The following is a 27,192-nucleotide window of genomic DNA, read 5'->3' as shown; positions in this document are numbered from 1 at the left end:
CTATTATAATTAGAGCTTTTTTTTGCGGAACGTGTACGTCGAGTAACGAGTTGAGTCGATAGAATATCAGTCAGTTACTGAAGACGAAATGCGTCATAAGGATTACAAAATAAAAAATAATAATAATAGTAACTGTTTTATTGTCTCAGTTAAGCTTAAGCGTTATAATCGGAACTTTAGAATTATAGAGAACTATCTAAAGTAGGCAATCCTAAGCAAACGAATGTTAAGTATGATTATTGTAATTTTGTCCCTTTCTAAGCCACGATAGGTAACACATGAGATTCGATGATAAATCAAAAAAAATCTAAAAAAAATCTCAATTTTCATTTTAAATGACATGACATAGCGACTATAATGATATTGTTTACAAAAATAATACATATATTTTGCCAATGCACAAATTCAATTTATTAAAAAATACGAAAACCAGTAAAAAATGAGCGTATTGTGATTTGTGATGTTATGAGTGGTATTAAATAAAAAAATTAATATGAATCTCAGACATGCTTAATTGCTTACGTAACATAGTATTTAAATCGTACCCTACGTCTTAAATAAATAAATAAAATACAAATTACATAGCCTAAATTTAAAAACAATAATAAATAAATTTATGATCTATCCACATCACAGAAAAGTTAAGTACATACTTTGAACGAAAAAATAATAATAATATAAAAAATATGAAAACAATAGTTCAAAAATATAAATTAAGAATCTGTTGTATTTATAATTAACAACGAATGAATATTGAATTAAAAAATTAAATTATTTAGCATAAAATACCAAAATGAAATTCTTGAAATGCTGTAAAGGCGTAAAAATAAATTATAATAATTATGTACCTATATAAAACACTTGTCGAAAGTCGAAACCTTAGACTGAGTATGCCATGACTTTGTTATCAGATACAAAGTCACATAAAAACAACATTGTTAACTGAAAAAGTGTCGCTCGGACTTCATTTTGAGAACAGCAAAACAATAAAATAATACAACATTGCATTGTAAAATTTATCTTAGACATATGATGTTAAAGTATAAATCGCCTAATCATTTTAGGTGATACTCCCGATCTTCCAAAACATACAAAAATACCCCCAATCGTTGTTAAGGATAGGTATGTCGCAGGGAAATATTCAAATCCCGGCAGATGCTAAAATATAAACATCGTTGGAACATATATAAGATCTCAATAATTAAATGACAGCTACAATGTCACGATCGCAATCACCTCTGATTGGTTGATGCTCGTTCATTATTGGCTACAATGCATTGTTACAACAAGAATAGCACAAATTCAGTCAACCACAACAATTGAGAATCACGTAATGATTTATGCAAGTTTTACAAAATCGCCCTACAGTTGCACTTGTTAATAAACTATGCTCAATATTTTATCATATCAGATTTGCTTAGTGAAATGATCAAATTGAGTTGTTATTATCATATGGCGGGATTTGATCAAATCGCGGTTTTTATCATTTGTCTGCGACAGGTTATATTTTCATTGACATTTTTTGACGTCCGTAAGTTTTGATCTTGTAATTATTCATCAAAGTAAAAAAGCTTAGTTATTATTATACAAAAAAGACATTTAAGTGGAATGTGCACGGAAAAAGATGTAATTATATATTTTAAGAAACATGAGTTACTTTACGGATTTTTTTGTGATATTGTATACAAAGAACAGCCTACTTTTCGAAAATACCCAAAAAGAAAGGTTATTCCTAAATTGCCATGCCCCTTCTAGACTAACCTGCTTCCATCTTAGACTGCATCATCACTTCCCACCAGATGAGATTGCAGTCAAGGGCTAACTTGAATCTGAATTAAAAAAAATGCAGACGGTAACACAAATCAGAACTACAGTAGGCGGCAAGAAATATTGTACATCGACCTTTTGAATGAGATTTCGGCTTTGTAGAGTCTCTGTCACTCATACCTATGTGACGTTATGTCGGTCTCAACGACAGAAACAACGCTCTACGAAACCGCTATCTCTTTCTAAAGGTCGATGTACAATATTTTATGCCGCGTACTGTATCTATGAGGCTGGTACTATACTCATATAGCTACAAAATATGATACATAAAAGTGATGTTTAATAATATACACACTGAAGTTTTGTTGGTTGTCTTCCCGCGGCAGAATGATTTGTCCTCAGTAGTACTATCGAAACATAAAGTTAAAGTCAAAATATAAAAATGTTTTTGTTTGGAAGTAATTTAAAAAAATACTCGTCAACTCGAAAGCGTGAGAAACAATAGTGATGGTAATAATAATCACTGCATTTAGTAGATAAGTAAGTATCTACGTCTACTCGAATTCAGCTGTCTAAGTGAAAATGTTTAGAGCAAAATAAGCTCTCGCACGTATTGATACGGCATAAAATAGCCTGTACGCATACAGACAGCGTTTCTCCGAACATAACGATAAAGTTCATAACGATGTTTAGAGCAAAATAAGCTCTCGTGTGTAGTGACTACAAACGTGCCGATATCGTAAAAACTTTTGGAGCAAAATAACCTATTGCGTGTAGTGATACGGCATAAACTAGCGTGCACGCACGCCGCGAGCCAGGCTTAGACTAAGCGAGAAGGTCAACGACTGCGCGGCCGCGGCGACAACCACTGAGCCACGGAGTGCGAAGTATCTCTTAGGGCCGGTTGTTTCAAACCATTGGTCTTCGTAAGATCCGTTCGTTAAAATTTAACAGACGTAGACGAACTTTAACATCATTTAAGAGCGTTGCTTCATTGTACAAAAAACTGTTCGTCATTGTTATTTTGGTTGCGAAACTAACCCTAACTTACTTCTCCGTATCCTTTTTTTAATTTCATTTTAAGTATATTAAATTATATACATAGTTATTAATATTGCTACTTCGCATTTTAAACACTTTTTCTTTCTTACAAATTCTCTTTCATCTTCAAAAAAACTACCACTAAAAGCATTGAATTAAATTGATTCCATTATAATTTGTAAATAAAATATTCCGTTTGTTACCAAATTGAAATTGTATGAACCTGTATGAAATTATGAACTGATTTGACGATCACCAATGGCGTCAGCACTGGTTAACGTAAACGTAACTTTTTAACGAACGTTAGCGCTAATAGATGCTGAATCAACGCTTTTTCTTTACTTACGTTCGTTAGCGCCATATTTGAAGGTTAAGTGTCCGTCAAAATTGGTTGAAACAACCGGCCCTTACTATTGGTTCGAGGTATCTTTCGAGTTTTGTTTTTCTCGATTGGAAATTTTCCATTTTTGATTATAAAAATTTTTTAATTCATAAATCGATTGTAATACTTTGACTAAATCATTTCACTTCAGGAAAACAACCAACAAAACTTCAGCGTGTATAAAGGTAAAATTCACAAAATACTGTTAGATATTATTACATAAAGCGCAATACACATTGAGCCCGCCGGGCCGCCGCAATTTTTTGTCGGCGGTCTAGTTGGCGGCTTCACTTATTACAAGTCGGAAAATTTGGTCGGCGGCATATCGGCGGCTAGAGATGAGAAGTTTATTTGGCAGTCAGTGATTGCCGCGTGGCGATGCCGGGCAACTGAGCGCAGGCGTACCCAAGCCGCCAACATGTCGGCGGGTAACACGCGCGAGCGCATGTTGCCGACATGATTTTTTTCATACAGGCCGCCGGGTTGTGTCGCCGGGCTTTGTCGGCGGCCCGGCGGGCTCAATGTGTATTGCGCTTAACAGTCACAGACCACCACCTATAGACGCCTAATAGCCGAACGCCCGCTCGCCAAGCTTATAGGCACTTGCTTAGCATAAAGGTCGGCCCACGCCCGTTCGGTACCCTCATTCCGCACATTGGCACCGATTCTAAGCACAACCTAATTTTAGAGTATTCGCACCCTTTTCTTACTATTGTAATATGAAAAGGACAGAAGCAGTTTGACATTTCTAAATTTAATTTTTAGATGGTAAAACCCGTGATTTTAGCACGCACTCGCAAACCTACTGTTTAAATTTGTATTGTGCACTAAAATTTAGAGTCTTTAAATGTGAAAGTCATGTTCCGTTCCTTTTTTAGCATTAGTAAAAAGAAAAGGATGCAGATACTCTAAATTTAGTTTAGAGAGAGACTAGAGAATCGGGGCCATTGTCTTGATTACGTGACTTTAGATGCAGTCAATACTAGCTTCCGTAACAATAATTGTCTTTTACTATAAATGGACTTGCCTATCGAACTACAATTGATTGTTTACTTAAAACTATACAATAATTTACACAATATTTACAATCCCTTGTTGAAGTAGACATATTCCGGCGGCTTGCCGTCCGTGTTCTTCAATATCTCCTCGTACCGGTCCTTCTCGAAACGTTTTATCGTGTCGATTGATAGTTTACTGTAAACAAAATATAAAAATCTTAGCATTACATTATTACATTGTAATATGGGCCTTTGAAAGTAGTTTCGATAACTGCAAAGTGTCGCTACTAGATGGCATTAAACAGTCGCTTCAGTACTGAGTTAACATACATATCACCAATTTCGTCACTGGCAGTAAGCGAGACCGTGGCCGAATGGTCAAGGCATCGGGCGCGAACCCAGAAGATGCAGGTTCGATTCCTGCCGGTTACGTAATTTTTGATATGTATTTAAAATTATTTAGTAATTTCCTTGAAGTGTAGGTCAAACACTAAAAGATTTTGGTCTGGTGGGAGGCTTCGGCCGTGGCTAGTTACCACCCTACCGGCAAAGCCGTGCCGCCAAGCGATTTAGCGTTCCGATACGATGCCGTGTAGAAACCAAAGGGGTATGGGTTTAATAAAAACTGCCATACCCCTTCCAGGTTAGCCCGCTATCATCTTAGACTGCATCATCACTTACCACCAGGTGAGAATGCAGTCAAGGGCTAACTTGTATCTGAATAAAAAAAAATATAAAAAAATATAAAAAAAAATCTTAGCGTTTAAACTATCAGTACCCTTATTATAAATGCGAAAGTGTGTTTGTTTGTTGGTTTGTCCTTCAATCACGTCGCAACGGTGTAACAGATTGACGTGATTTTTTGCATGTTTATAGTTTAAGGCTAGACTAGTTTAAGAATGTAATGTACTATTTACTTACCATTTTTGTGGAAACAATGCGCAAGCTGTCGGCACCATGAATGTGAGACTGAAAAATAGAAATTACACAAATAATTTCCAATATATATAATACTAGCTTATGATCGCGACTTCGTCCGCGTGGACTACACAAATTTCAAACCCCTATTTCACCCCCTTAGGGGTTAAATTTTCAAAAATCCTTTCTTAGCGGATGCCTACGTCATAAAAGCTATATGCATTCTTAATTTCAGCCCGATCCGTCCAGTAGTTTGAGCTGTAGGTTGATAGATCAGTCAGTCAGTCAGTCACCTTTTCTTTTATATATTTAAAGATAAATGCAAGAGAAACCGGGGCATATAGCCAGGTATCGTATCGTATCTTTAAAAGTACGTATGATAAGTCTTATTGACGCCTATCTTATCTTTATTGAGCTATAGACATGGATTAAAGTAAAAAACGCCGCCTGTCTAAATAATAGTTTATCTTTAATAATACGTTTTGGACGATATTGGTATGAAGCAGAAAAAACTTCACGCGGATGAAGTCGCGGGCATTAGCTAGTATAAATATATAAAAGGAAAAGCTGACTGACTGACTGATCTATCAACACACGGCTCAAACCACTGAAGGGATCAGGCTGAAAGGCATGCAGATGGCTATAATGACGTTGACATCTGCTAAGAATTTTTGAAAATTCAACCCCTAAGGTAGTAAAATAGGGGTTTGAAAATTGTAAAGTCGCGGGTATAAGCTAAGGTTACTAATAAAATCAAAACTTATACTTATTGTATAAGTTTTCACCATATTTTCAATTTTGGCATTTTCCATTTTAACAGTGGTAGGTACTGATTTTGAGCACAACCTAATTTTAGAGTATTCGCATACTCTTCTTACTAATGTAATAGGAAAAGGACAGACGCAGTTTGACAGTTTTAAATTTAATTTTTAGATGGTAAAACCCGTGATTTCAGCGCACAGTCGCGAGCCTACTGTTTAAATTTGTATTGTGCACTAAAATTTAGAGTCTTTAAATGTAAAGTTCATGTTCTGTGTTAACAATGCTAAAAAGAAAAGGATGCAGATACTCTAAATTTAGTTTAGAGAAAGACAACGGAATCGGTGCCATTACCGATTCTAAGCACAACCTAATTTTAGAGTATTCGCACCCTCTTCTTACTATTGTAATATGACAAAGACAGAAGCAGTTTGACATTTAAATATTTAATTTTTAGATGGTAAAACCTGTGATTTTAGCACGCACTCGCGAACCTACTGTTTAAATTTGTATTGTGCACTAAAATTTAGAGTCTTTAAATGTGAAAGTCATGTTCCGTTCCTTTTTTAGCATTAGTAAAAAGAAAAGGATGCAGATACTCTAAATTTAGTTTAGAGAAAGACAACGGAATCGGTATTGGGGCTAATTCTCTTGTACACAATCTCTAAACTAAACTAAATTAACGGGTCTAAATCTTGTGCTATCCTTTTCCGCAAGCAACATTATGAAAGGGATAGCAATAGATTTAGACGTTCCATTTTGGTTTAGTTTAGAGATTGTGTACAATGGAATTAGCCACATTTTGCGTCTAAAAGTATGAAATACTTACCAAATACCAACGAAGCCTGTCTGTATGCCTATATGCGCCCACTTAATCTTCTGCATCCAAGCCTTGGGCTCCAACCTCTCCATTATGAACGGCAGCAGTAACATACCGGGCGCGCACATCACTATCCTATAAACGTATAAAAATACTGGTATTTTACTCGACTGTAGTCTGTGAGGCCGCTCACCAACTAGGTGGTACGACCAGCTAAAGGAGTCCAGCAGATGTGGATTTCATCACATTGTAAAAATGGCCACCGACAGAAGCCGATGGAAACAGATAAGCCATTCGAGGGCAGTCTGCCAGGACCACGATCTTCAGCAATGAAGGAACGACCGGAGAGAGAGACTCGACTGTAAATAGCCCTAGTAGAAGTGATAGCCAAGTGGTTAGGACTAGCGATGTTCCGGATATCCGTATCCGCGGATATCTGCGGGAGAAAAAAGATCCGTACCTATCCGTTTTTTGGCGGATCCTTTACCTTATTAATTTTTAATAGGTACATAGATTAAATTCTATTTTTAGGTGATTAGGTAGCAACAAAATCATCATCATCATCATCAACTAATAGACGTCCACTGCTGGACTGCATAGGTATCTTGTAGGGACTTTCACACGCCACGGTCTTGCGCCGCCTGGATCCAGCGGCTCCCTGCGAATCGTCTGATGTCGTCCGTCCACCTAGTGGGGGTCTTCCAACGCTGCGTGTTCCGGTGCGAGGTCGCCATTCCAGCACCTTGGGACCCCAACATCTAACGGTTGTACGAACTATGTGCGCTGCCCATTGCCACTTCAGCTTCGCAACCCGTTGAGATATGTCGGTTACTCTAGTTCTCCTACGGATCTCCTCATTTCTGATTTGATCACGTAGAGAAAGTCCAAGCATAGCTCTCTTCATCGCCCGCTGAGTGACTCTGAGCTTTCTTATCAGGCCCATAGTTAGCGACCATGTCTCGGATCCATAGCTAGATAATATAAATTTGATTTTATCTCTATATATAAAAATGAATCGCTGAATTTGTTGCTGATCGCAAATCTCGAGAACAGCTGAACCGATTTCGCTAATTCTTTTTTCATAATATTCCTGTAACTACGGGGATGGTTCTAACGGAGAAAAAATTTTTAAAAAAAATCCTGAAAAAGCATCGACTGTCAGGCGGTACAAAGTTAAACTAACGGCGAACTAGTACCACTAAAAAAAAATAAAAACCGACTTCGTTACACAAACACTAAAAATTGAAAAATAATTTAATTTATTACCGAATATATTATATATACAAGAGTTAATATAGTTCCATAATAATACTTTTTGGTGCCGGTGCCAGTTAGCTTTAGCTGCGCGAATCGTCTAGACTTCATGTTTTTATGGGACTCCACAATGGCACCTCATTGGCACCGACCCCAAAAAATATTATTATGAAACTATATTAACTCTTGTATATATAATATATTCGGTAATAAATTAAATTATTTTTCAATTTTTAGTGTTTGTGTAACGAAGTCGGTTTTTATTTTTTTTGTAAAAATTTTTTATTTCACAATTTTTAGTGGCCCCATGGAATTATGCTATGACTGGATAAAAATCTACTGTTTACTAAGCTATTACACTGATCGCGAGCAATTTACTCTTATCCGTTGAGGAGTTCCAGTATCTATCTTCGAAGATGTTCATCAGATCTTCACCAAATTAAAATGGGACCAACTTTGAAGTATACCCTTTCAAACAAAAAAAGAATTTTCAAAATCGGTCCAGGCGTTTTCGAGTAATCGGGGAACATACATAAAAAAAAAAAAAAAAAAAAAAAAAAAAAAAAAAAAAAAAAAAAAAGATTCCGACGAATTGAGAACCTCCTCCTTTTTTTGAAGTCGGTTAAAAACTAGTTTAAATATAAAATCAGAGCTTACCTGGAAGTGACTACTTGTGATATGCCTTTGACGGGAGCGAGTTGTGATTTTCCTATTATTTTACCATTTTCGTCAGTTACATCTAAACCTGTAAATCAAACAAATACAATTAATGAGGCAACGTGACAACCCTTATGCTGAGATCTATAGAGCGCACTTTGACTTTGCTTAGACTTTAGAAAGAGTTAAAACGAGACAGAGCTATATCTCTCAGATAAATCTGTCTCGTTTCAACTCAATCCTAAGTCTGAGCAAAGTCAAAGTGCGCTCTATAAACCTCAAGCCTTAGGCCTCATTTACGGAGACGCGGGGCGTCGCGCGTCGCGTGTGTCGTGGGCTCGTGGCGTCTCGCGGCGCGTCGTACGTATTTCTTGTTTACGGTGAAGCGGCACTGATCATCGCACGCGTAATCACAAACATATGGCAATATACGATGTTGTTCATAGAGATGCGAGGCGGGAACAGTGGCGGTGCCCATCTGCGTTATGACATTTCCAAATAAAGACTGGCAAAAGATTCCGCTGCGGGCATCGCTTCATCGAGTATTGCAGCCGCGTGGGACGCGTCGATGCCATACGCGGGCTCGGCCGCAAAAAACGCTCTATCTCAAACAAACGCGTATAAAATTATTTCTCCGTAAACGCACTCATACAACGCCATATGTTTAAATTCAGTGCGGGCCGCGCCGCCCATCGCAACGCGCGACGCCCCGCGTCTCCGTAAACGAGGCCTAAGTGTATGTAGAATGATATAAAAATGAGTATGTCTTTACCTAATAGTATTTCGTTTTGCCTCATTAGTGGAATGTTGACCCAGTTTGCGGCGGCAACCGCAGCGAACGGTACGAATCTCTGTACAGAAACAATTTAATACTGACCGGTTTTTTGTAATACTGAGGAGAATTAACTATGGGCCTCATAAGAAAGCTCAGTCACTCAGCAGGCGATGGAGAGAGCTATGCTTGGAGTTTCTCTACGTTCTCCTACGGATCTCCTCGTTCTCAGAAATGAGGAGATCCGTAGGAGAACTAGAGTAACCGACGTAGCTCAGCGGGTTGCGAAGCTGAAGTGGCAATGGGCAGGGCACATAGTTCGTACAACCAATAGACGTGGGGGTCCCAAGGTGCTGGAATGGCGACCTCGCACCGGAACACGCAGCGACGACATCAGACGAGTCGCAGGGAGCCGCTGGATTCAGGCGGTGCAAGACCGTGGCATGTGGAAGTCCCTACAAAAGACCTATGTCCAGCAGTGGACGTCTATTGGTTGATGATGATGATGAGGAGAATTAGGTATAATTTGGGATAATAATGATCATTTCTTAAATTTGATTTACAGCTTACCGCCAAAATAGGGTTTGTTGCGCGTTTCTGTATCACGAACTTGAACGTGAAGGCGGTGGCCATGGCGGCCGTGGTCGCCGACCCGTAGGCCACGCCCATCTGCGTGGTACTGAGAGGAGACGCGGCGTTGCGGTTGGTGTAGTTGACCAACGCGTTGAACGACTGGTTGACCCACTGCCAGAACACTACCGCTGTTGTCGTTCTACGGACAACAGATAAATGAAAACTTATAGGCTGAAATCTATAGAGCGTATAGTACGCGACAGGTCGAGATGGGAATTACGGAGGGAACGCCCCGCACGCTCGTACAGCCCCCGCGCTAGCCCGGTACCGGCAAGCGCGACCCCCACCTCATACCCCGATTGCCATCTCAACCTGTCGCGGACTCCTACTTTGACTTCGCTCAGAGTTAAGTTTAAAACAACACAGATTTAATTATGTCCGCGATACAATGCTCTCTCGTTTTTTCCCGAGGCCAGTTTGAGCAAATTCAAAGTGGGCTCTATAGATCTCAGGCTTATTGCGGTTGGTGTTCGTAGTTGACCACAGAGTTGAACTGATGCGGGAAGGGCATTTTTATCCTAGCGGTTCGAATCAGAAATGAGGAGGCAAATCGTTTCGTAACGCGTCCGCAAAATTTCGACTACGAGTGGGTGCAGACCTTGACGGGTGTGTTAACTTAACCAGAACTTGAGCTAGCATACAATATTACATTGCATCATCATCACCTATAGACGTCCACAGCTGGACATAGCTGTCTCTTGGAGGGCTTTCTACACACCATATTTTACATTTACATTGCATATTCACCTTTATTTTAAACTCGCTTATGCTCGAGACTTCATCCACGTGGACTACACTAATTTCAAACCCCTATTTCACGTTCTTAGGGGTTGAATTTTCACAAATCTTTTCTTTGCGGATGCCTACGTCATAATAGCTATCTGCATGCCAAATTTTAGCCCGATCCGTCCAGTAGTTTGAGCAATGTGTTGATAGATCAGTCAGTCAGTCACCTTTTCCATTTATATAGCTGAATAATATTATTAATAATAAATTATTTTACTTATTTATTGAGCTTTTTTTCTTCATGGAGTAAGGCATGGGGATCTCAAATGGCGCTCGCGTGGTTCTGACACGCCCGTTCAATCTAGCAGCACGTGGCTCGTTGTTTCATCTACTTCCATGCAGGATTATTGACCTTTTCTTCATCACAAAAAGAATTCTCTACCAAAAAAAAATTTCCATGAATATAAGCAATTTACATACCTGTACCACTGTAACATGGCGCCAGTGATGAGGCAGCCTCCAGGCATCTGGAAGGACATTCTGCCAAACACATTCTGCAGCTCCCCACTGTCGGGGTGGAAGGCTGACTCATACAGCTGTTTGGCTCGTACCACTTGAGAAAAAGGAGTCCCTGCTGGTTCTTTGCCTTCTCTGGAAAGATAAGATAGAGATATTTCAAGTTAAAGTACCTCATATTATGAGAAAATGAGCTGTATCTGAGATGAGCAGAGTGCACGGGAGCCCCAACAGTATTCTGAGAATATTGGCTGCGAAGTGGGAAAAACCTTTTACGAAGAACTGCGTGTACATACAAATGAACACCAAGTGGTCAAGGGGGTATATGAACTAACCTAATTTAAATTAAATTAATAATAACAGCAATGTAATTTAGTTACTAACACACTTGTATATGGAACATTGTTATGGATGGATAAAAAAAAATGGATAATCAACCAAGATAATTAGGAGTAAACCTACTTACTACAAATAAAAGTTTTTAACAATTTTTAGGGTTCCGTACCTGTCTGTCTGTCTGTCTGTCAAGAAACCTACAGGGTACTTCCCGTTGACCTAGAATCATGAAATTTGGCAGGTAGGTAAATCTTATAACTGACATTTGGGGAAAAACGTGAACGTCTGAAAACCGTGAATTTGTGCTTACATCACACAAATAATTCAAATGTGGTCTGAACTAATAATTAGTATTTTCAATTTTCTAAGTAAGGTAACTATATCAAGTGGGGTACCATATGAAAGGTCTTCACCTGTGCATTCTAAAACAGATTTATTTTTATTTTTGTGCATCATAGTTTTAAAATTATCCTGCAAAATGTCGAAAAAATACGACTGTAGTACGGAACCCACATTGCGCGAGCCTGACTCGCACTTGGCCGGTTTTTTATGATTCTGTTTCTTTTTACTCCAGAATAGTGATCGCACAAATATTGTTGTTTTGAAGAGGAACTTGTCTGGTTTATAACTTTAAAATCAATGTATTACCAGTGCTTCTTTACTTACTTATATTTCAAATACAAATCCTTAGCCTCATAAAGTTCTTTCTCTGGCACCAATGACAGCAAAGGGTTGGAGATGAAAGCAAAATGCCTGAACCTGCCCGCAAATGTGCTCTGGTCCCATAGAGGCTGAGTGATATCAATCCTTTTCTCATCAGACATGATCTATAAATAAATGAAAACTATTAGAAAAATTCATCATAGAAAAAGGAAATCCAACAAATACAGAATGTTACCAGAACGCTGGCAAAAACGAAGACAGGTGATTACTGATATGATACCATAAAAAATCGCGAAAAAATAAATAAAAATCCTATAATTTTGTAAAAGTTTACGATACATTGCAATCAAAACATCTGACTGACGCCAGAGGTCGACGAACGTTACGTTAGTAGGTCACTCGGAGTCAATGCCGCGTCGTAAGCGGGGCATTGACCCAAGTTTTGCACGCTATACACTGCGATTTGAAAAATACTGAATCACTAAAACTACAAAATGAGGCAATTGGTTATTGGTATTGGATTGTGTTTAGGTAGTATAACAATAACGCTAAGTTTTTGCTAGTGTTCTAGTCACACCTGTATAATAGACATTCTTGGTTCAGCCAAGAGTTGAGTTGATCTCAACTCATTGCCAGCCCATCACAGGCATGGGTCTCCTCTCAGAATGAGAAGGGCCATAGTTCATCATGCTGGCTAAATACGAGACTTCACACACTTTTGATAACATTTTGGAGCACTATCAGGCATATACGTTTTATCATGATGTTTTCCGTCACCATTAGGAGTCTGAAGTCTTAACCACGAAGCTAACACCACTTTTTGTTCTTAAAATGTGCAAAATAGTAATGTTTTTCTAATCTATTAGGTAATCTACTAGGTCATCATCATGATCAACCCATCACTGGCTCACTACAGAGCACGGGTCTCCTCTCATAGTGGGAAGGGTTTTGGCTATAGTCTACCACGCTGGCCATGTGCAGATTGGTAGACTTCACACACCTTTGAGAACATTATGGAGAACTCTCCGGCATGCAGGTTTCCTCACGATGTTTTCCTTTACTGTTAAAGCAAGTGATATTTAATTATTAAAAACACACATAGCTCCGAAAAGTTAGAGGTGCGTGCCCAGGATCGAACCACCGACCTCCGATCAGAAGGCGGATGTCCTACCGAATAGGCTATCACAGCTTTTTCTTTAACTTTTCTAGGTAATACCTTTTTTTTTTTTTTTTTTTTTTTTCCTACCATAAAGCACCATTATAAAATGGCAGCTTTATTACTACTACCATCTAGCCTATGGGCTAATAAGTAATATTATTCTAGCTTAAACTTCTACTTATGATTAATTTTTAAATCTAATTTACAGTCCAATAACTGTCCTTAGTTTATTCTAACACGTACTTACAGTTCACTATGTTCTTGTGACCTAGAAAAATAAAGTAGCACAAGCACTATTACAAACGCTGCACTTATGTACTTTTTAACACTAATTCGAACGGCTTGGTTCTTTTGAGCCTCCTTTTGATATCCATGTTATCTAGAAGCTTCACAGCCTCCAAATTAACATGATGGCGAAGTCGATGTTGGTGAGCTTCTGCGTACTTTTGGATGATTTTGTTTACGAACTCTATCTTAAGGTCCCTGTGGAGATCGTGATTTCTTACATACCAGGGTGCATTTGTTATTTCCCTAAGTACTTTGTTCTGGAATCTCTGTATTACTTGAACATTGGTCGGTTTAGTACACCCCCAGAGTTGTATACCATACGTCCATACAGGCATCAGAACTTGCTTGTATAGCATAAGTTTATTATGTAATGAGAGCGTGGAATGCCTTCCAAGCAGCCAATACATTTTTTTGTAGCGTAATTCTAACTCCTCACGTTTCTTTTTAACATGAGCTTTCCATCGAAGCTTTGCGTCAAGCGTCATACCCAAGTACTTCGCTGTATTTACGTAGGGAATAAGTTGCCGATTTAGATAAATTGGGTGATATTTTGGTAACTTATTGGTAAAATCTATATGCATAGATTTCGACTCGTTTAGCTTAATTCGCCACTTTATAGTCCAATCGTTGACTTTATTTATGGCAGCTTGAACTTTTTCTACTGCTTCTTCGTGACTTTCTCCAGTTGCTATTATGGCAGTATCATCAGCGAATGTTGCAATAGTGTTATTTTCTAGTGCTGGAATATCACAGGTGTATAATAAGTACAGGACCGGACCTAAGACACTTCCTTGTGGTACCCCAGCTTTAATTTCCTTGAGTTCAGAATACGCATCTTCTTGACGAACTCTAAACCATCTATTTGAGATGTATGATTCAAGAATATCTGCAAATGACTTTGGTAGCATATTTCTGAGTTTATAGATAAGCCCTTCGTGCCACACTTTATCGAAAGCTTGCGCTACGTCTAAAAAGACTGTAGAACACACTTTCTTATTTTCTAATGATTTCTCTATTATGTCAGTAATTCTGTGGACTTGATCTATCGTTGAGTGTTTTTCACGGAATCCAAATTGGTGATCTGGTATTAATTTTCTCTCCTCTAGTATAGGTTTTATTCTTTTGAGTAACAGTTTTTCAAATAATTTTGAAATAACTGGTAATAAAGAGATTGGTCTGTATGATGTTGTTTCATGGGGTGGTTTCCCCGGTTTAGCGATCATAATAACTTCAGCAACTTTCCATAACTCAGGTACATGTCTTAGTCTAAATGATGCATTTATGAGATTGGTAAGTTTCACTAAAGCTTTCCGAGGTAGGTTTTTTAAAATTTCTCCGGTAATGAGATCATATCCTGGAGATTTTTTTTTTGCTTAAATTGAACTTTATTTCTTCAGATACTTCCTTTGGTGTCACAAGTCTGATATTTTGCAGGTCATCTTGTCTTTCTTCATTCTCACTGAACTCAATTGTATGGCCCTCATTTGGTTGGAATATATCTTCCAGATGCTGAGCGAATCTATTAGCTTTTTGAATGTTATTGATAGCCCATTTTCCATTTGATTCTTTAATAGGTGGTATATGTGTGATAGGTCTTTTTAGATTACCTGTTACTTTCCAAAGAGAATAGTCAGTTTCTCGGTCATTGGTCAAGCTTCGTAGGTAATCATTTAACTTAGTGTCATTATGACTTTTGATTGCTTTCTTGATTGTTTTCGCGAGTTTGTTCAGTATTCTTTTGTCTTGTGGCGATCTCGAGGCATGCCATTTTTTTCTCTGCTTTCTCTTTGTTCTAATGAGCTGTATAATTTCCTTAGGATAGGTGGTACCCTTACTCCTTTTTTTTATCGATGGCGTATTATTCCAGGCTGATTTTTGTATGTCTGTTATAAATTTAGCTACTTCCATATTGAGCTGGTCTTGGCATTTTAAGGGGACCTTTAGGTTTATAGTACTGTCTAACTCTATTTTAAAGCTTTCCCAGTCTGTATTGTTATTCACTAGAGTTATCTTGGTTTCTTTGAATGCAATGTTATGTTTATTCAATATTAACAATATTGGTGAATGGTCCGAATTCATGTCATATTTTCCTTCAATATTTAGGTACCTTGGTGAGATGTTCTTAGTTATAACGAAGTCTATCAGATCTGGGGTTTTTTGAGGATCAGTAGGCCAATAGGTCGGCATACCTGTACTGATCGCGTCGCATCCCAAGTCTTTGATCGCACTCAGCAATTCTTTACCTTTTGTTGTTGTTAGTCTGGAGCCCCAGAAAATATTTTTGGCGTTAAAATCTCCACCAATTATAAATCTGTGTCCATATTGTCTCAAGAAACGCACGTATTCATATTTTTTTAGAGAATGCCTTGGTGGGCAGTATATGGCTACAATTGTAATTGGGTATCGTTCTGTTTTAATATTTACTGCCACTGCTTGGATTTCAGGCTCTTCGTATTTACTTTCTTCGTAGTGACAAATACTCTCTTTTATTATAACAGCACTACCTCCTCTGGCTGAATTATTAGGATGTAGGGCGTGATATACTTTATATCCATTAAATTTGATGTAGGATTCTTTTGTGAAATGTGTTTCGGAGATCAAACATATGTCGATATTTTCAGTATCTAGGACTACTTGTAGCTCATGTTGATGTTGGAATAGTCCATTAGAATTCCATGCCAATAGTTTTAGTTCTTTTTCCATTATTTGGTTTTAAAAGGGGCTTTGTTAGTGTCATTTTCAAGTTTTCGCAGGCGATCATCGAATGATGACATAAATTTCAAGATCTCGTCTAGTTTATTTAAGGTAGGATCGCTCGTGTTATTACTGTTGGACATTTTTTTTGAGGCTACTTGTGCATATGTTACCTTTTTACTAGGATTTTCTTTGTTAATTTCGGGAAGTCGCACATTTTTAGCAACTGGAGTTTGTTTTGTAATACCACTTGTTGCTTGAGTGTTTTGAGAAGATGGTTTTTTGTATTTCCTGTTCCTGATGGATTGCATTTCCTTGGCTACTATGCAGCCTCTATAGTTAGCTGGATGAGCTTCCCCACAGTGTACACATTTAGGTTTCTGCTCAGCTGGTTTTTTGCATTCAACACTTAGATGTTTTCCAGTGCATTTGACACATCTTGGCTCTCTGGAGCAATACTTCTGGGTGTGCCCATACGTTTGACATTTTTTACACTGTGGTATGAGCTTCGATGATCTCAGTGGATGTATTTCCACTTTGCATCCAAGAATCGAGGTGATTCCATAAATTTTGTCGATGTCTTCCCCATTCGTAAAACTTAGCAGGAACATGTTTAGTGGTTCCTTGTTTTTCCACCTTAGCTTATTGACGGCATTTTCAACCTTAAACCCTTTATTCTGAAGGTCTTCGATTATTCTTTCTGGCTTACAGGTAAAATGCAGCTTTTTGGCCATGACTTTAATGGGCCTATCTTGCTTGTTTTCAAAAGAATGCCACAGGAATTTCCCTGCAGTCAATGTTTTAGTGATTGACCGATATGTATCTTCATTGTTAGCATTTATTTTAACATTGTTGCCATTTAACATTTTAATTCGAAAAGAATCTCCAGAAGGACCTTCTGTTAATAAGTCATAGAATGACTGATAATTTGTTACGTCATCTACTATTATTGGCGGGGGTGGTGGAATTTTCTTTTTCCTTTCCTTACTAAGACTGGTCGAGGAATCATCATGCTGATTGCAGGTAATACCTAGCAAATATATTGCAATGCTCTTTTAAATTTTTTTAATTTGGTAATTTGTTTGAATGATTTGATGCTTAAATTCTAAACAAAAATAATATTTAGCTAAATATCAATGGTTTTCCTTATATTAATTTTAGATTGGTTATTGGGTATTCATTTGGAACCCATACCAAATTAAGACTTAAATTATGCCTAAAAACATTAATAAAAAAATAAAAATAAAATATTCCTATTGAATCATGCGTAAATATTATTATACACACTTTTAGGAATAGGTACCTACCTTTTCCTAAGTGTGTTTATAATATTCTAAAGTACCTAAAACTTTGCTACTAACTAAAGCTACCTAATACTAATTTATTATTTATTGTATAAATTATATGCAATAAATATTAATAGCAGATGTGTTTAGTAATTAGCTGTAGGTATTTACCCTTATATTGTCCTTGAGCCTCACGAGATTAGTGTAATATTAGACAAAACTCTAAATTATTAATTATGTAAGCCCACTTTAGCCATTAAATATTCAAGCTGCTAAAAACATTAAAGATAAATTAATTAAAAATGAAACAAATACTTACTTTAGTTTACACTTTACAGTATCTACCGTTAACACTTGTACAAAATATTTGAATCCTTATCGAATTCGAAAATATTAAATGCGAAAAGATAAGAAGATTCCTCCACTTTGCACTCGCGGCTCCACGGAATTCGAATTGTCAATGTCAATTTTAAAGTGTCAGTGCCATTTCGATAAAATATCCATGCTCCACAGCTTTAGTATTTCGTGGTCCATAGACACATTATGTTTTAACCCATCAAATATTGTAAAACGCAAAATATACAATAATAACATCCATATCTGTCAATCCACACTTGGCCAGCGTGGTAGACTATGGCAAAACCCCATATCATTCTGCAAGGAGACCCATGCTCAGTATTGAGCCGGCCATGCTAGATCATGATGGTCTATTTTCAAAATATGTCACGCCCATTATATTATCCAATTTGCAGAGCGCTAGATCTAGTGCTGCAGCGCGATTTAAAAAGAGCTCTCACATTACACTAAACTAGCTAGCTAGCAAAGCTAGTTATTTTAACTTCCTTTCATTGTATTGTAGAGAAATTGTAGTAGGTACTACTAATGATAGTGGCAATATTTAAAAAAAAGGTACATCTTTTGTCTATGATAGTAAGAACATGGCGGCTGTCGTTGCAACAGCCGCTATGACGATTCAAAGGAATTCACAGATTTTAGTAAATGTTGAGGAAGCTCTTGAAGACTTATTAGTTGTGTCATATTGTTCGGAAGATAAAAAATTCCAAGGTGTACTTTTGGACTCAAACAAGGGGTTCGTATTGCCCTAGCAGTCGTACAGTATTATCGATTATTCTGAACCACACCATTTATTCGCTATTTATAATTTTTTTACAGTAATTTACCATTTGGAGTGTACAGTCTTCATCCAGCTTTCTCGAAACAGGCTGAAAATGCGGATACTAAGAACGATAGACTACATTCCGTTAGTCAAAGGTTCACATATCAAGAGCCTCAATACGCAGTGGAAGGCCTACAAAAAACAAAAAAGACTGCTACGAAGGCGAAACCGCAGCCTCGACAAAAGATGACAGTGAGACTAAGGCCTAGAAAAGTGTTGTGTTCCAATTGCCAGGGGATTTGCAATGAAAACAGCGAAAATGTAGACGTGTCCAAGAAACGCAAATTAGATTCGGATGACGATACGCCCAATGACGGGTCTGAGTCATCGAAGCTCGAGAAAAAGTATTTAATGGGTAGTATGCTAATTCCTAAGCTAGCCAGGCTGCAGCCGAGTGAGATTTCGAGTGCTATAAAATCCAAAAGTGTTTCAAAACCGATTGACAAAAGTAAAAGTGCGAAAAGTTCTAAACTGTGTGATGACGCTGAAAAAGCAACTAGGGAACTCGCTTTCGTCAGTGTATCGGACAATAGTGATTTATGTTCCAAGGAGGATTATAAGGACAGTGACAACTCGTTCAGTAATCTATTTTCAAATGCACGAACACTCAAAATATGTTTCGGCGAGGGTGAAGGTACAGTTGTTAAAATACCTCCTTTAACTGGTGATTTTAACGAAGACTCCGGTGTGTCCTGTGATATGTCCAAATCTATAAAACCTGAGTCTAAAGCCGAGAAAAAAGCATTAAAAAAAGCTAAGAAGCAAGCGAGAAAAAACAATATCGAAAAAACTGTGGATATCTGGATAGGTCAGTCTCCAAAGCATATAGGAGCATTATCACCTCGCAACAACTTATCAATGAACTGTCCAACTGTGGATTTACTAGAAAAGAAGCATAAACATAAGGTGAAGCACAAAAAGAAGCATAAGTTACAGAAGCAGCGCGATGAAAACACTTCTAAATGCAAAAGTGATGTTGAATATTTTGGGCATATCAAAAATGATTGTCTGAAGCAGAAACTGTCGATCAGTCTGCGTAGATTAAGCAGTAATTCATATGAGCGTACACAGGAAGATGATTGTTCTGATGAAGGAGAGACTGAGGCAGTACCTGATTTCCCCGCCAGCAGCACAGAAGGCGTCGGTGGTAGATTACTGAGGGTTTCACCTGGTGACATTGTTTGGGGGAAGGTAATATTTTTTTAATTCTGATACAGGGTAGACCTTGACTGTAATCTCACCTGGTGGTAAGTGATGATGCAGTCTTATGATGGAAGTGGGCTAACTTGGAAGGGTTAGTAGTTTCATTTAATCTATATCTCTGATCTGCTTTTATGTGGCATCATATTAGAACGCTAGCCACGGCCAAAGCCTTGCACTAGCCAAATTCTTCTTTACTAAGCATTTACCTTGTTATCCTAGAAAAAAGGTAAGTCCAAAGTACCAAATAATTTGTTCAAAATAGGTAACATTGTACACTTTTTGATTGTACATTATACAACAAAACAATGTAATGGTTACTAAGTAAAAACAATAAGGTCCAAATTCCATCTTGAATTTAGACCCTTGTTTGATTTTCCGAGGACAAAAAGTAGCCTGTGCCCATCCCTGGGATGCAAGCTATTTCTGTACCAAATTTTGTCATACAGATTGGCTGTAAAAACACAGACACAGCAGACACACTTTCACATTTATAATATTAGTATACTTAGTAGAGTTTCCTATTGCCCCAGTAGAAAGGGCATTGCAGACAAGTGGTAAATTCAATTGATGATTCAAAAGCATTTGTAAAAGTTTATTTAAAGAAAAATCTATCTTTTATGAATCTTCTTGTCCTTTTTAGGTGGTGGGGTTTCCGTGGTGGCCAGGCAGGGTGTTGAGTGTGACACCAACTTCTAGAGCCCACGTGGCATGGTATGCTTCTACCACATCATCTCTCATGCCATGTGACAGCTTGAGTCCTTTCCTAGAAGACTATAAGGTACATGTTGGTGATAAATAAAGTTGTTTAAGAAAGAACACACAAATAATATTGCGCCATCCTATAAGTCTATGCATGCCTGAGAGTTCTCCATTTCTCTCAAAGGTTCTCAAAGGTGTCTGAAGTCTTCCAATCAGCAATTGGCAAGCGTGGTAGACTATGGCCAAAGCCCTTCACTGAGAGGAGACCCATGCTCTGGTAGTGAGCTAGCGATGGGTTGATCATGATGATGATGATGATGAATCTATGATAGCCTAGTGGTTAAGATCTCCTAATCGGGAGGTAGGGGTTTCGAACCTGGGTGCTTTGATTCGATGCTCCCTTAACTTTTTAGAGTTATGTGCGTTTTAAGCAATTAAATACCACTTACCTTAATGGTGAAGGAAAACTGTGAGGAAACCTGCATGCCTGAGAGTCCTCCATAATTTTCTTAAACATGTGTGAAGTCTGCTCCATTTCCATTATTTAATTAAGTCTGCCAATCTGCACCACAGGTTTAATATTGAATATTTTTTGATATATCTAGACTATGTGCAATCAGTCATTGGTATGGAGTCAGATTTTTATGAGTACACTCTAAAAAAACTGATTATAGTCCACAGCTACACCAACTACTGATTTAATATTATTGTAGTATTAACTAATATTAAATTAATATTGTGGCTGAATCTGTTGTACACAAACTCTAAACTAAACTAAAATGTCACGTCTATATCTATCTATCCCTTTCATAATGTTGCTTGCGTAAAAGATAGCACTAGATTTAGACCCATTAATTTAGTTTAGTTGTTTTTTTAGATTGTGTACAAGAGAATCAGCCCCAATACTATATTATAGTTAATATTATTATCCATACTAATATTATAAATGCGAAAGTGTGTCTGTCTGTCTGTCTGCTAGCTTTTCACAGCCCAACCGTTCCACCGATTTTGACGAAATTTGGTACAGAGTTAGCTTTATCCCGGGGAAGGACATAGGCTGCTTTTTATCCTAGAAAATTAAAGAGTTCCCACGGGATTTTTAAGAAACCTTAATCGCGGGCATCATCTAGTATGAACTATATTAATAATATTATGTATATAAATATTAATTTATTATTATACAATACAATTCTTTATTTGCATAATGTGTGTAGGGTTATAGGTGTTAAATCTAATAAACATAGTCCAGCACATATTATTATAGTTCTATTAACTATTTCAGATACGCTTCAACAAAAAGAAAAGAGGTCCATACAAGGAGGCTGTGAAACAAGCAACGATCGAGGCAAAGAGTATCCAATCTCACACAGATCCGTTAGGAAGCCCTACACATGCAAACCTGGCTACCATGTCTCCACGTCCCATTGATGTGTTCTCATAATCACATACAAATGATATTTAATTTATTTGTGATTAAAGAGTGCGAGCGGGGGCACACGAAGCGTTGCGGCGGCGCGGCGATGCGGCGCCGGACCGGTGTCGCTGCGTCGTCTTACATAGAAATATCTGTGGCGTGACACACGATGCGCTCCGGCGCCGCACCGGACTTGCAACCACCGAGACGAGGCGGGGAAGGGTGAATGCGTTGCGACGTCGGAGCGGCACCGCTCAGTTGTTTTTAGGGTTCCGTACCTCAAAAGGAAAAACGGAACCCTTATAGGATCACTTTGTTGTCTGTCTGTCTGTCTGTCAAGAAACCTACAGGGTACTTCCCGTTGACCTAGAATCATGAATTACACACTACACTTACTTACTACATTTGGCAGGTAGGTAGATCTTATAGCTGACATTTGGGGAAAAATCTGAAAACCGTGAATTTAGGGTTGGATCACACAAAAAAAAATTAAATTGTGGTCATTTTTTTTATTTTTATTTTGTTTATTTGAAAGTAATCAACAGCGTAAATACATAATTATTATTTAAATTTAAATCTAGGTATAACAGAAGGCCAAAAGAGATTACTTAAAATTATAATTAAACTATTTTAACAGAATAGAGTTAGAATAAATGTAGGTATATACAATAATAAAATAAAATTACAACAGTGTGTGTATGATTGTATGTGTGTGTGTATGCGTGTGTGAGTGTGTGCTTATGAGTATGTGTGAGCGTGTGTGCATGTGTGTGTGTGTGTAAATGGGAGTGTATGATTGCATGCATATTTAGATGTTAGCTACTTTTTTTTTGTTTTACGATGATAGTTTCTTAATTCCTTTTTAAATTTATTGTTTGATAGGTAAAATAAGTCAAACTCAGCGAACTGATTGTTATAAGTACGTACCAAGCGTGGAATTATAGAATTTTGCGCATAATTTGAGTTAGTTGGGAACATTTAGAAGGCGCGTGTGACGCGTTCTTGAAGGTTGAGCATTAAATGAAAAGGCTGAGAGTAAGCTAGGACAATCGATTGAGCCGGTTAAAATTGCTTGCAGTAACAACATATCACATTGTTCCCTTCTATGTTCCAGTGAGCCGATACCGTAGTCATGAACTAATAATTAGTATTTTCAACTTTCGAAGTGAGTGACTATATCAAGTGGGGTATCATATGAAAGGTCCTCACCTGTACATTCTAAAACAGATTTTTATTTATTTTTGAGTTATCGCGCAAAATGTCGAAAAAATACGACTGTAGTACGGAACCCTGATTGCGCGAGCCTGACTCGCACTTGGCCGGTTTTTTATTATTAACAGACTGTCCAACGCTGCTACGGCGCCACTGCGACATTACAACGTTGCGGCGCCGCACCGCTCGTGTGCCCTCTGATACGGTGAAATCTTTGTGGTGCGGCGCCATCATCGCCATCAACGCATCGTGTGCCCCCAGTCTCGGGTATACCTACTGCCGATACAGACTGGAAAAGATAGACGAAACTAATAAAAACTGCCATACCCCTTCCATCTTAGACTGCATGATCACTTACCACCAGGTGAGATTGCAGTCAAGAGAGTTGTATCTGAATTTTAAAAAAAACCATATTTTTTTAATGACTAAACATGCTTATAAATATGTAATTCTTAAAAAAATCATTAATAATAATAAAAATATCCATACAGGTTTCATGTACTGCTACTGGTGTACCGTTTAGCGTCTATCTTTTTCATTTAGTCTGAGACTGCCGAATTAAAAAAAAAATGTGATATTTCTGTCTGCACAAAACTCATTGACCATTAGTTTTAAGATTACTATTAATTAATTTAATTAATCAGCATTTGTGAAAATTATATAAGTGAGAAACATACTAAACACGCGATATGACGATACAGACAAAAAACACATTATTTTTAATAGTGTTGCGAAACTATCAATACTGACATTATTTATATTTGATCGAAATCTGAAAAAATATCGATACTGCTAACTGTCGATACTCAAGCAAACCGTGACGCAAGCCGTGATAGACGTTATAAAAAAGAAAAATATATTCAAGAAACTTATAAGATATTCACCCCTGCCATCCAAACTTGAACCGCCATTCTCTACCTTACATAGATCTTATACCGGTCTTGAGGAAATTTTTCGAGCATTTTTGTAGAGCGCTATCTCCCTCGCACTCATGGACGTTTTGTATGTTTTGTCTCACGCAAGTGCGCCAGAACCGCCATATTATCCCTACTACTACATTAAACCATCTTTTAACACTTAGATGATTGTTGACTAAAATCTCTACAGATATGAGTCACCGTTTAAACTCAATAACTCAACGCGGACTGAAATTCGGAAGGTCGCCGCCGGTTCAAACCACACCCGTTCCACTATTACCTAGAGTACCTACTCCTAGCGCAAGCTTCACGCTTAATTGGAGGGGAAAGGGGAATGTTAGTCAAGGGCCATGGCTAATATTCTTAAAAAAACCATTCCCGACTAGTCCCAACCGCAATGCGTTACGAGCCGAGTCTGAAAAATGACCCCAGATGGGTTCGAAACTGGTCGGGCTTGCGTCGGCTAAACATGTGAGTACAGCCGGAATAATCTATATGTATAATGAGATACCATGTTAGGTTTGGTGTAATGATTTGTATTTAGTCGCGTTGCGTGTTAGAAGTATGTTTCCTCTTTACGTGCTGTATATGTTGCACCAAATTTGTTCGTTCTCAGTAAAGCTGTTCACACATCTATGCATGGGGCGTGCTTACAGTGCTAAAATGTGCTGTCAGCTATAAACAACCATGTCAGCATGTAAACAACTGTGGCAGTTTTTATATATTTTACAGACTAGCGCTTGGCTGCAATCAGACCTGGTGGCAAGTGATGATGCAGCCTAAGATAGAGCGCACTTGCCTAGAAGATGCCTATTCCCTCTATTTAATTATTATTGCCATGAAACAAATACAAGTTTCAAAGTTATCTACACATTTAAAATGATTTGTTAATGCGCAAACCTTTACCTATCATTGTTGTATGTTCTCATTAAAGCTGTTCCCACATCTATCCATGGCGCGTGCTCACGGTCCATGCTAAAATGTGCTGTCAGCTTCGATTTGCAATATTATGTAAACAACCATGGCAGTTTTTTAATAACTATTGCCATGATACAAATACTAGTTTTAAAGTTAAGACTCCTTTTAAAATTAAATTAGTTGCCTATTAGTCTTTTGGTGTACATTTTATACAACTTTTTTTTTTTGTTAATGAGAAACCTGAAAGTAGTCCGAAGCAGTCACTTAATCGACTGCAATAATTTTTAAATCAAGATACATTATATGCATCCCAAAAATATATTAATCTAGATTCTAGATATATAAAAAGAACAGTTGACTGACTGACTGATCTATCAACGCACAGCCCAAACTACTGGATGGATCGGCCTGAAATTTGGCATGCAGATAGCTATTATGACGTTGGCATCCGCTAAGAAAGGATTTTTGAAAACTCAACCCCTAAGTGGGTGAAATAGGGGTTTCAAATTTGTGTAGTCCATGTGGAAGAAGTCGTGAGCATAAGCTAGTGACGTATAAAGTGGTATACTCTACTTATGCCGCCGTAAGTTAAGTTAGTTCTAAGAATTAGTACTTAATGTTTCTTTGGCGCGAACGACGACTAACAAATCATAACTTTGTCAATTTTCATTTTTATAAAATAATACACAATAAATTATTTATTTAATAGAAATACTAGACGTGTTTCGGCTTTTCTATTAACAAAAAAGTGGTTGTATTATATGTAGACGTACACAACTCGTCTTTTATTCCAATTGTTCGATCGTCGCGCCAAATTACGCTTCGAACACTGCAATGTGTCTGCAGCTTTAAAGTTCCAGATATACTTATTTTTGTCATTTTATCGTACTTTATGAATAAATGTATGTTATTTTTGTATCTTAGTTTTAACATAAAAAAAACTTGTTATGGCCATTCCTTTACTTTTTTATTGGTTTTGAATTGAAGATTTATTTTAATATTTACTTAATTTGAAATCGACAGCCTCTTGTTTATTTATACTCAACGAAAAATTAAATATGTATTCGCAATTCCTTAAAAATATAATTATTTTTAACAACTATAATATGAACATAATAATATATTTAAATTATATTACATTTTTAATTCAGAACCAATTCATTGTTTTTTAATACATTTGTTATTTATTTTTAAGATTTTCTTAGTAAGTAATAATTTTTAAATGGGTAAGCTGCAACAGCTAAACAAAAATATTATTGTAGATAATTAATTAAAAAAAAAAAATACGTTGCGTTTTGCTTTACGTTAAAACGTAAAATAAAAACAAAATAGGTATAACGTGCGCGAGCATTTATTTTATTTTTTGTTTTGGTTTATTAAAAAAATATGTTTTGTTACAGTCAAAGCTAATCGCACATACAATACGCGTGATCTAAGTTGGCCGGGCGATCAATGAAGGAATAATTAAATAGTTAAACCGCATTTTTACGTCGCATAGGTACCTAGTTCTAGTGACCTCATTCAAATTTAGATTGAATGAGGTCACTAGAACTAGGTACCTAATTGCGTTATGTGCCGTAAGTGCTAACTGCTAATAGATGTGCGATCAGTTTTTTTGTTAAATGAGGTACCTGCCGCAAAAAATATTCCTTCAATATTTTTTTATAATATCTAAAGTTAAAACAATTACTTATCCCAAAGATTCCTGATCTTTGTAATAATTATTATTATTGTAACAAATTATTTAATGGTTAACCATAAGAATAGAAGGTAAGTCGCTACATTCAAACTGTGTATCTATTATTACAGGAATTGTATTTTGAAATAAATCTAAGTGTACAGTATTTAACTGTAGTTTTTATTTTATTTTATCTTTATTCACTATCAGTATGCGAAAGTGTGCCTATCGGTTTCTGTATGTTATCTTTTCACGGTTTAGCTACTGAATCGATTTTGATGAAATTTATCACAGCTGGAATATTT

The 27,192-nt window shown here is 37.3% G+C and overlaps 2 protein-coding genes and 1 long non-coding RNA gene across 4 annotated transcripts; 2 read left to right on the top strand and 1 right to left on the bottom strand.

Moving 5' to 3' along the window:
• Positions 1-122: 122 nt before the first annotated feature.
• Sfxn2 (sideroflexin 2) lies at positions 123-18,124 on the bottom strand. Of its 2 annotated transcripts, none has more exons than XM_034973170.2 (9): positions 17,989-18,124; positions 12,246-12,406; positions 11,208-11,378; positions 9,939-10,140; positions 9,369-9,447; positions 8,597-8,684; positions 6,695-6,820; positions 5,110-5,157; positions 123-4,384 (listed from the first exon to the last, which is right to left on the bottom strand). In XM_034973170.2, exons 2-9 carry the CDS (start codon positions 12,401-12,403, stop codon positions 4,273-4,275), a joined length of 984 nt encoding a protein of 327 aa, XP_034829061.1. In that variant the 5' UTR covers positions 12,404-12,406; positions 17,989-18,124; the 3' UTR covers positions 123-4,272. The 2 variants fall into 2 exon arrangements, with proteins under 2 accessions (XP_034829061.1, XP_069358044.1); XM_069501943.1 differs by having other exon boundaries at positions 12,246-12,423; positions 18,015-18,027.
• Positions 11,766-27,053, top strand: LOC138403034 (uncharacterized). The gene is made up of 2 exons (XR_011237339.1): positions 11,766-11,824; positions 22,579-27,053. It is a non-coding gene; the product is annotated as an uncharacterized lncRNA (long non-coding RNA).
• LOC117986331 (PWWP domain-containing protein 2A-like) lies at positions 18,606-22,535 on the top strand. The gene is made up of 4 exons (XM_034973166.2): positions 18,606-18,759; positions 18,843-20,037; positions 20,690-20,827; positions 22,031-22,535. The coding sequence occupies exons 1-4, from the start codon at positions 18,608-18,610 to the stop codon at positions 22,187-22,189; spliced, it is 1,644 nt and encodes a 547-aa protein (XP_034829057.1). The 5' UTR covers positions 18,606-18,607; the 3' UTR covers positions 22,190-22,535.
• Positions 27,054-27,192: the final 139 nt, after the last annotated feature.

Source organism: Maniola hyperantus, chromosome 11 (genome assembly GCF_902806685.2).
Source record: "Maniola hyperantus chromosome 11, iAphHyp1.2, whole genome shotgun sequence".
NCBI classification, from domain to species: domain Eukaryota; kingdom Metazoa; phylum Arthropoda; class Insecta; order Lepidoptera; family Nymphalidae; genus Maniola; species Maniola hyperantus.
This window is presented reverse-complemented; position numbering and strand designations above follow the sequence as displayed.

Bases quoted from the DNA above. Each gene is read 5' to 3' on its own strand.
- LOC117986331 (XM_034973166.2), top strand. From the start codon at position 18,608: ATGGCGGCTGTCGTTGCAACAGCCGCTATGACGATTCAAAGGAATTCA. The intron at 18,760-18,842 runs GTTCGTATTGCC...ATTTTTTTACAG, and splicing joins CTTTTGGACTCAAACAAGGG to TAATTTACCATTTGGAGTGT. The intron at 20,828-22,030 runs GTACATGTTGGT...TAACTATTTCAG, and splicing joins CTTTCCTAGAAGACTATAAG to ATACGCTTCAACAAAAAGAA.
- Sfxn2 (XM_034973170.2), bottom strand. From the start codon at position 12,403: ATGTCTGATGAGAAAAGGATTGATATCACTCAGCCTCTATGGGACCAG. The intron at 8,685-9,368 runs GTAAAGACATAC...TTTGATTTACAG, and splicing joins GCAAAACGAAATACTATTAG to GTTTAGATGTAACTGACGAA. The intron at 4,385-5,109 runs GTAAGTAAATAG...TTTTGTTTACAG, and splicing joins GCATTGTTTCCACAAAAATG to TAAACTATCAATCGACACGA.